Raw genomic sequence first — 9,654 nt, 5'->3', positions numbered from 1 at the left:
ATTATTAAAACTGAGATCACTGTCCAAAATGCTGCAGAAGTTCCAGACAGAAACAGAGTGAGACTGTATGGGATGATAAATATGAAAAAATTTTCTCTCTCTGACTTTTTGGACCAGGGACAAGGATTTCCATGTTTAAAACGTCTCTAGACAGCCAACTGTTAATGTCATCAGTGCATCAGTTTGTGAACAGAGGTTAGATCATCAGAAAGTGATAAGTACAGCTGTGTACTATCTGTGTAAGTATGATAGGCTATATTGCGATTCTTTATGATAGTGCCAAGGAGGAGCATGTAAAGGTTAAAGAGTAATAGACTAGTAACAGACCCCTGATTTAATTTCTGTTACACTTTAGGGGGCAGATGTTTTGCAGTGGCACAAATGTGTGTTTTAGAGTAAAAAACTTTTTTTCTTCTTTTTTAGTGCCTTTTAGTACAGCCATTTCATTTTCAAGGTGCAAAATGTAGAGAGGAGAATATTTAAATCAGTGGTACAAACTGAATTGAATCATGTTTTCAGCACACAACTGCTGACTGTGTCAAAATTTAACACTGAAAAAAGTATACCTTGCTTTTTGCACTTCATACTGACATGAACTGACTGTGCCTATGAAATAATTGCACCTTAGAAATGAGCGCAACTTTTGTAAATCAGCCATAAAACTAACCACACCAGTTTGGGTCTTGTGCTTACATGTTATTTTGCCCCATGATGAGAACTGGTTAAGAACCTGAACTGTTAAACCAATTGAATCACAAAGTCGTTGACTAAAAAGTCACACATAATATATCAAATTTAAGTTTCTTTCATATCGTACATTGAGTGTAAGGATTTTCATGGATGGTGCTTACACTTTCCTTTGTTTTAACTGGACTTTACATTTATTTTAGTTTTCTTGATATGAAAGCATCGAACTGTGTATACTATGCTCAGAATAAATCAAGTTAAACTCAGATTAAAAAACAAAACTCATGAAGAATTTCCCTTTTTTGCATTTACCAAGAATAAAGATTGTAATCTTTATTTTTATATACTAAAAAAAATATCAAAAACATATCTTACCTTTAAAAATGTATTTTAGATACATATTGTGAAGTAAAATGTATGCAGCAAAAGCATTAAGTAGACCCAAATACTAAAGCATAAAGATGTTGATCAAAGCTGTACTTGAGTACAGTATTTAATGTGTAGTTCACATAGAATGAATTAGAAAAATTATACAAAAGGTTCAAAGTAAGATAACTGTTCATTGCCATGGACTGATGTTTCATTCTCTGTAGTAAAGAATAGAACATCAAAAAGTTTTATGTGTGTTAATGCTAAAGTATCCTTTGCAAAATAGAAAATCTTAGTGATTAATAAAATACAACATTACAAAAATATCTGTGTACCAGGAGCACTAATATCACATGGAATTCCTTCTAACCCACCCAGTCTACAATACACACCGGTCTATAAGAACACACAAACAACATTATGTTCATTCATTCGTTTTTTGGCATTTGTACCATCTTCTCATATCATTTTGTTTCATTTTTTGATCTTTGGCCAACAGCATGGAAAAGTAAACATCCTATTACTGTGAATTTAGTGCTTGCTTTCCCAGAAGATGTAAACATCATTGCATTGATGTAGGTAATGAAACAAGGTTTTTTAAAAAGTCTTTAAGTTGCTCATTCCTCTTTTAGTCTCCTGGCTATGCCCAGGAGAGCTAAGGGCAAGACGAAGGAGGCCGATGTGATAAGAAAGCAGGTCTGTGCTCCAGCAATCCAATACACTGCAAACAAATCAGTTAAAACAAAACAAATATGAATATATAACAAATAATTCAAATAGCACCATCTCAAGAGAAAAGCAGCATATGGAAAGATCCTTTAGTTTCAGTTTCCTCACCTGAGGAGGACACAACTGGGCCCAACGCTCTGGCCAGGGCACCCAAACTACGCAGAATCCCCATCACAGTGCCCTTCTGACTGGCTGAGCCTAGAGGAATCAGCAACAGTGGGTAATCAGCAACAGTACCAACATTATAGCAGGATCAAAATATTTTTGATACTTTGATTTGATAAAAGGCTCACCATGGTCAGAAACTAGAGTCGACAAGCAGGGGACAACTATGGCAGCCGCTGTAAGAATAGGATACATAATACGTTGGAACAATTTTATAATTTAGGGACATTTAAGTAAAATGCTATATAGCACAATATCATACAAAACAGTAACAATCTGATATTTTGCTTCTTAGAAAAGTTAGAGGACGACTTGATAAGAATAACACGAAGTATTTAAACTAAAGTGATATTATCCACTCCTGTTAGGGAGCAGACTAAAAAAAAAAGGATCCCTACTTCAATATGCACACATATTCTGATCAAAACAACGCCTAGATTTATGGACTTTGCATCAGATTAAGTATCAGGTTAGACACCATGTTTCTAAAATTTTGGGGGCCAAATATAATAACATTAGTTTTTATCTCAATTTTGAAAATGAATGAAAAAAAATTCCAGACATCCAGGCCTTTGTTCTGTAAGATATATCTGTGGTTTAGCTACATAATTTGCTGTAAATATAGCAGCATATAATCTGTATATCAATGAAAATGTATGTAGGATTTTCTTAGGGAAGAATGTAAAATGTAAATAGAACTGGTCCCAGTACAGAACCCTGTGGAACTCCACATGAGTATAATTCATTCTGAAATTTGACTGAAACTCTTCAGATAAACCACTCCTCTGCTAATGACTTCTTGACTATGTTATAGTTGTTCATTTAAGAATTTTTGAAATAAGAGAAGGGATGGGGATTGGTCTATGATTACTTAAGACAGCTGGATCAGGCAAAGTCTTCTTAAGCAATAGTTTAATTACTGCATCCTTGAAAGTGTTCTTGGCAGTGTTCTTCTATTTTAACAGTGTACTGTCCTGTTATGTATTTTGGCAGTAGTTTATCACATAGTTTTTAGATTTATTTACACATTCTTGGGTGCTGTCAAGACAAGACAGATGAAACTGAGTTACTGCATATTTCGAATACAGTAATTTTGACTCACCAAAGGAATACAGTGACAACCCAATGTACAGCATTGTTACATTCCACGATAACCCGATGATTACAAAGGCTGGGATCAATGCTATGATTGCCTAAAAACAAGAAAAATGGTTCAGTAAGGTAGACATTTGTGCAGTGATTTATCCTGTTCCATTAACACCAACAACGGCATTAGATCAGTATTTGCCATGCAAGCAGTTGGTGACTTTACCATACGAACAGCCCTGATGTGCTGCCCCGGTTTTATTCTGCGAGCATAACCACCCTGGATTAAAGCCATGATGACACCAATAAAGAAGAACATCTTTCCCTGCTCCATGCTGTTAGAGAGAAAAACATAAGGTTGCTGTTTGTCAGACTTAAAAGGGAAACTCAGAGTACACAGCCTTATCTTTGAGTTCATACCTTGTAAACTGGAAACGCTGGTGAGTAAGAAAACTTAAGGTGAACTCCAGACCAGAGAACAGGAAGAGGTAGCAGAAATAAACCAGCCCCAGCACTCGAAGGCTTTGCATTCCTGTGAAACACAGCCCAATAGTGCAGCACTGTGTTAAGGTTTATTCACTCTTTATAAACGGGACAATCACAGATGAATGCAGCGTATACACTACTCACCGTTTCTTGAAAGTTGATCTTTTTTCTTACTAACAGCTGCAAAATAGAACAAGGATAATGGATGCAGCAGGTCCCTGCAGTCCCCACAGCCTGAAGACAAAGCCTAAAATGGAACAAGAAAAATGATCTGCATCTCTCTCTCAGTGAATAATGATTTGAAAAAACAATGCTGTTTCTTCAGAAACAATAAGAATTATGTGAACTTGTAATTTTATTTTATTTATGTATTTTTTCTGCAGTGGGTAGGTGAAAACTGAGAAAAATCAGACATGTTCAATCCAAACAGTGATCACTGTCTCTTTGAAACATTCCTCGCCTGGTGGTTTCAGGTATGTTTCTCAATCTGGCAGACATGCACATAAATCATCGCCTTACTAATAAGGTGGTGTACACAGTGGATCAGCAGCCATAGACCTGTCCAGACATGCGTTAAGTGGAATGACAAAAATTGCTTAAAGTACACCTCATAAGGTTTTTTTTTGAAAAACTTTCATATAATTTCTGTTGAAGAAGGAATAAAGAGGGTGGAAATACTCTAAACATTGGACATCAGTATATCCTGTGTTTAGCAATGTTCTCCCTGTGTTTGAGTGGGTTCTCTCTGGGTTCCTCCCACAGTCCAAGGACGTGCAGTTAGTGGGGTTCTGAACTGCCCAAAGGTGGGTGAATGTGGTTGTCTGTCTCTATGAGTAAGCCTTGGTCAGATTGGCAACCTGTCCAGGGTGTACCCCGCCTCCTTCTCTCCCTATGGTAGCTGAAATATGCTCCAGCCACCCCACAACCCTGATAAGGATAAGCGGAAGAAAATGGATGGATGGGTGTTTGTTGGCGGTGGTCTGACTATTTCAGAAATGGATGATCTACTTTGATTTTCACACACAACCATCTTTAGGGTTTTCAGACTATGGCTCAAAAAAGACAAATTACTCAGTGAGTGGCAGTTCTCTGGATGGAAATCCAAAAGCCAGAGAAGAATGGCCAGACTTCTACGAGCTTTTAGGAGCACAACAGTAGCTGAAATGACCACTTACAACAAAGGTACGTAGAAGAATGCACAACATGTGGAATCTTGACGCAGGTGGGCTAAGGCAGTCAGAATTTGGTTTAAACAACATGAAGGAATGGATTCATCCTGCAGTATATCATGATTCAGGCTGGTAGTGGTGGTGTAATGTGTGGGGGATAATTTTTTGTACACAGTGAGTATTGTTGCTGACCATCCCAATCTTACTACAGTGTGCACATGCTCTGATGACTGATTAAAGTAGTTCACTGCACTCAAATGGACTCCAAAGTCAGCTGATCTCAATCTAACAGAGCACCTTTGTGAAATGGTGGTAGTGAAATTCCCACCATGTATGTGCAGCTGACAAAATCTCCACCTGAAACGGTTTGGTGCTCTCCTGTCAGTATGGACCAAAATCACTGAGTTTTTCCAGCACCTTGTTGAATTTATGTCTTGAAGAATTAAAGTAGTTCAAAAGGAGGGCAAAGGGTGGTCCAGCACCCAGCAGCCTGTTACCTTAGCTCAGCATGAAAAATTGAAAACATTGGAAAACAGATAGTCACTGATACTGGTACTGATATTGGCCCTTATTGAAGTACTTTGTATTTAAGGTGTGTGATACTTCCTCTTCATGGGAAAAAAGTACTTTTTTACTAAACTAAATGTATTTTTCAATCATAGCAATCATTTTTAGAGAAACATATTGTAAACCCAATACAAATATATGGTTACAGATCAGTATGTTGTCAAATACAGTGGATGTCCTTACATGGTCATTTCAGACAAACAGCTCTGGCAATTACTAAAGCGGTCTAACCCATCTCCTGTTGGGTAATAGGGAAGGAGAACTGAGCTAAAGACTTCTTGTTTGAGACAAAGCCCAGTGTAAGATAAATGAGCACTGTTTTGAACTGTGAGTCATGGAAATCTACACAATTGTAGCATAATAGGTCAACTTTAAGTGAAAAAGGTTCATACTTGTTCTACCACAGGGTGTTTTGGGAATCCATACAGCACAACTGATGGCTGGAAAATGTATGTCTACTGTTTAAAACTGCATTTAGTTCTGTTTGCATTAGCAGGAGTGTTTCTAACTAACCTTGACGTCCTTTGTTAATGTTTCTGGCAGCATCAGCCAAATAAAGAGCAGATCGGCAGTGCTGAAAGCCAGGGCGAGCAGAGCTGGAGTGAGGTAGAAGACATTTCCTGTTGCTTTGGAGGTGATAGCAAAGTAGGCGCCCATCAGAGGCCCCACAGTGAAGCCCAAGGAGAAGGCAACGCCGATCATGGCCTGATTACAACAGAGGGAAACAGAAAACAGAAAGACACTTTATTTATCTATTCTCAATACATGTGCTAAGCTAAGTGTACTGATAACAAAAAAAAGTATGTATAAATATAACACAAAGTAATTTTAATTAATTTCACTTCAACAAAACATTTCCTGTAATGACCACAAATATTTCTGCCTACCATTCCTCGGTTCCGTGCTTTCGGGCACGGCAGGTCAGCTATGATGGCAGTGCAGAGGCTGACGTTGCCCTTACAAATGCCCCCAATTACCCGAAACAAAAGGAACATGCTGAAGCTCCGGGAAACAGCCCAGACTGCATAGGAGGACATCAGCCCTAACTGAAACACAAGGCACCCAATTAGATGTGAATGAGTCAGCTCTGGAGAAAGGGCTTTGTGTTTTCTTACAGAACGAACAGTGATAAACAAAACTTTAAAAAGTCTTAAAAAAGTGATGTTTTCCTCACTGTGGTGAGCATAAGCAGGGGTCGCCGGCCATATGAGTCTGACAGAGCCCCGGTTACAGGTGATGCCAGGAACTGTAGCAGAGAAAACAGTGAGCCAATCAGACCTGTGGGGGGGGGGGGGGGGGGGGGGGGGAAGGAGCATTATTAAACCAATGAGCCTGCAACACTGAAAATGTTGACCTTAACGTTGAATAAATCTGATGTTTAAAATTAATCCAATATACCTCCAAACAGGACACTGTTGTATTTCTTTTCCAAAGGAATCCCAACAGCCTCCCGGAACCAGTCCACAACAGTTTGAAGAGACTGATACACACCATCCTGCCCACACACAAACAAAGCATCACAGAGCTATAGTATAAATACCAGCAAAGTGGTTGCTTCACCATGACTCAGCAGGCGGATTCACCCACGGACTAATCGAATCAAATCACTCATGAGTTTGTTACAGTTTTTATGGAGGAGATTCTTCAAACAAAACCATCTTTGTTCGAGGATGTGTTCACAATGTAGAAATGGTCCGTTGAGGGAATTCCATTCAAAAAAATCCTATCTAACAATTTTCACACTGCAAAAAAAATGTCTTCAGTAAACACTGTTACCCTTTGATCATCACTGGCAGGAAATAAGGCTGCTGGAATCACCTTCAAAGTTTTAATGCTTTTAACCTCTTTCCTTGTCGTGTATAGCAGGCTTATCAGCTTAATGGACTGGACTGGTTCTTATATAGCGCTTTTCTACTCATCTGAGCACTCAAAGCGCTTTAATATCTGCTGTGATTTTAAAAGTGCCTTTACATGATTATACTGCTATAAATAAATAAATAAATAAATAAATGAAAGACCAACCCTGCTTTCTGCATAGTGATCCAAAATAGAAGGCAGCAGAGGTAGAATCAGAGTGAATCCCAGCAGGTCCAGCAGCAGGATGATAAACACAATCTTGATGACCTTTGTGGAGAAGTTGCCTTCATCTTCCTTGGATTTGTTTACGGCTGACATTTTTCCACCTGATAGTGTTTCTTTTCCTGCTGTACAAAGAGCAGCACTTTTAATATAGTGTGTTAAAATGCCCCTCGTGACTTTTCTCAAATAACACAAACAAGCAGAGCCATCCTTAAAAGAAATTCACCCTTAAAGAGTTACTATTGTAGGCTATCCCAATCAAACTGAAGTAGTTTCTTTACATTTCCTTGAGTTTCTTGCTTTGTACAAATCATACAAAATCATCATTTAAGTACTTTTTCCTTTTAAATAAACTGAATTACTGTAACTGAAATAGGTCTCTATTTGTCTTATCACTTAAATGTGTAGGTACAGTACCTGTACCATGTGTATTTTTAAATACACATGATATTGTTTTGCACATATTCAACTCTGTATATTTTATATATTTTATTATTATTATTATTATTATTATTATTTTATTTTATTTTTTTACTATTTAATTTGTAAAAATGTGTATACACACACACACACACACACACGTAGGAAAATATTTAGTATACACATCCAGAAATGCATACACTATTATATATTGTACATATATTTATTAGTTTCAGGTTGGCCATTCTTGTATTTTGCTCGTTTGTGTTGTTGTGTTTGCACATCTCTGTTGCTTGTGGGGCTCGCACACAAGAATTTCACTCGCATGTGCTGTGCCAGTGTGCCTGCACATGTGATGTGACAATAAAAAGTGATTTGATTTGATTTGATTTGATTTAAATCTATTTTTATTTAGTTAAATTTAGTAAAATGATGTTTATTCAGTTACTCAGTGTTCTGACATTTTACTCCAACTGCGGAAAACTTGTTAAAAACAGAAATAATCATTCATTCAGATAAGCAGGAGCATCCAGGGCTGGGTCGGGGAGGGCATCCAGCATAAAAAGCAGAGCCAATTTAAATCAAATATCAAATCGTTTAAGTTGCATATTTTGGTTTCAACAACTTAAAAAACGAAATAAAACTGAGAAGGTCGCTTTTACCCCAAAGGTAATTACAGTAAGTATCACTACAGTGTCCTAGAGAAGTATACTAAAACACTTAAATACTCAAAGAAGCACCTGAAGACGGTACAATATTTAAGTAGCTGTATTTTCGCGTTAAGGTTATAAAAATGTGGACGCTATTAGTATGTAAAAAGAAGCGTTTCCTGGACTAGACAGGTTTAAAATACAAAACGTTTACACCAGTTTATGCCGGTAAACGTGTAATTACCGACACCCTTAATTAACCACATCTACTTACAGTAAGTAATCAGGAAACAGAGGGAGAAAAACGTGTTGGTCAAGGAGGAAGGAGGAAACAATTCCTGCAGCCTTCCTCACCCGAGCAAATCCACCTCAATTTGTATGAACTTAAAAAGCATCAACACACAAATGTGTTAGATTGTGCTTTCAAATATCTTCATCTAAAAGCACAAAACACGTTTCTCTTCATGTAAATGGTTTGGATCCAGTGGTACTGACCAATATTTATCAGCATCGCATTTTTTCCTCGATTTTTCTCCCTATGTATTTCTTCTAATGTCACCTTAACACGTTTAACTTACCCAGTGTGCGCAGAGCGGTGGACTCAGAGAAGCAGATCAAAGTGAGGACAAGTTCACCTCGACCTGGCTCATCAGTCAGTCCATTATTGAGTACACACCAGGAAGCAGCGTCCTCTTACATTTGGATGACAAGAGTGTGTCGTAACCAACGCAAACACAAGAAAATGCTGCCTTCACGTGACCTCCGTAAGCTCGTATTTTCGCCTTTCTCCCTCGTTAAGGTTTTTCTGTGGTGGTCCAACAAATCTTTTGATTCAGTGCGTCAAAGCAGTGCTTAGAGAATTTATTGAAACAGTAAAGCTGTAATGCCATGTAGTTCACTTTGATGACTGGAATATAATCAAACAGTGGCATGGCCAAACGTTGTATTGTCATATTAACACCATTACTGGTGGCAGAGTGTGTCATAAAAAAATTTGAGAAAACTGAAAAGACAGCCTTTTAGTCAATCCATCTTCTGTTCGCTGATGCCTCATCAGAAATGGTTTCAGTGGCTGTCAAGAAGCCAGTGGTAGAAAACAGGGAGAAAATGCTCAGTATGCCAAATTGCACAAGAACTGGGCTGAAAATCAGTGACAGAAGTTCTTATAGAGGGCTGAATCCAGATGTGAAATGTTTAGTTCAAATTGTCAATATGTATAGAAGAGGTTATGGTGGAGGTGCTGTCAT

General features: G+C 37.9%; 1 protein-coding gene across 3 annotated transcripts; it reads right to left on the bottom strand.

Annotated features, from left to right (window-relative positions):
• Positions 1 to 1,078: 1,078 nt before the first annotated feature.
• Positions 1,079 to 9,141, bottom strand: LOC146657830 (solute carrier family 75 member 1-like). 3 transcript variants are annotated; one of them, XM_085426164.1, is made up of 13 exons: positions 8,986 to 9,127; positions 7,281 to 7,459; positions 6,657 to 6,753; positions 6,433 to 6,536; positions 6,146 to 6,304; positions 5,772 to 5,963; positions 3,667 to 3,769; positions 3,457 to 3,568; positions 3,263 to 3,371; positions 3,053 to 3,143; positions 2,079 to 2,126; positions 1,894 to 1,983; positions 1,082 to 1,777 (listed from the first exon to the last, which is right to left on the bottom strand). In XM_085426164.1, exons 2-13 carry the CDS (start codon positions 7,431 to 7,433, stop codon positions 1,674 to 1,676), a joined length of 1,362 nt encoding a protein of 453 aa, XP_085282290.1. In that variant the 5' UTR covers positions 7,434 to 7,459; positions 8,986 to 9,127; the 3' UTR covers positions 1,082 to 1,673. The 3 variants fall into 3 exon arrangements, with proteins under 3 accessions (XP_085282292.1, XP_085282290.1, XP_085282289.1); XM_085426163.1 differs by having other exon boundaries at positions 1,083 to 1,777; positions 7,281 to 7,462; positions 8,986 to 9,141; XM_085426166.1 differs by lacking the exon at positions 8,986 to 9,127 and having other exon boundaries at positions 1,079 to 1,777; positions 6,433 to 6,504; positions 7,281 to 7,426.
• Positions 9,142 to 9,654: the final 513 nt, after the last annotated feature.

Source organism: Rhamphochromis longiceps, linkage group LG12, assembly GCF_057381845.1.
Source record: "Rhamphochromis longiceps isolate RC_006_pf linkage group LG12, R_longiceps_female_GT1.1, whole genome shotgun sequence".
NCBI lineage: Eukaryota > Metazoa > Chordata > Actinopteri > Cichliformes > Cichlidae > Rhamphochromis > Rhamphochromis longiceps.
This window is presented reverse-complemented; position numbering and strand designations above follow the sequence as displayed.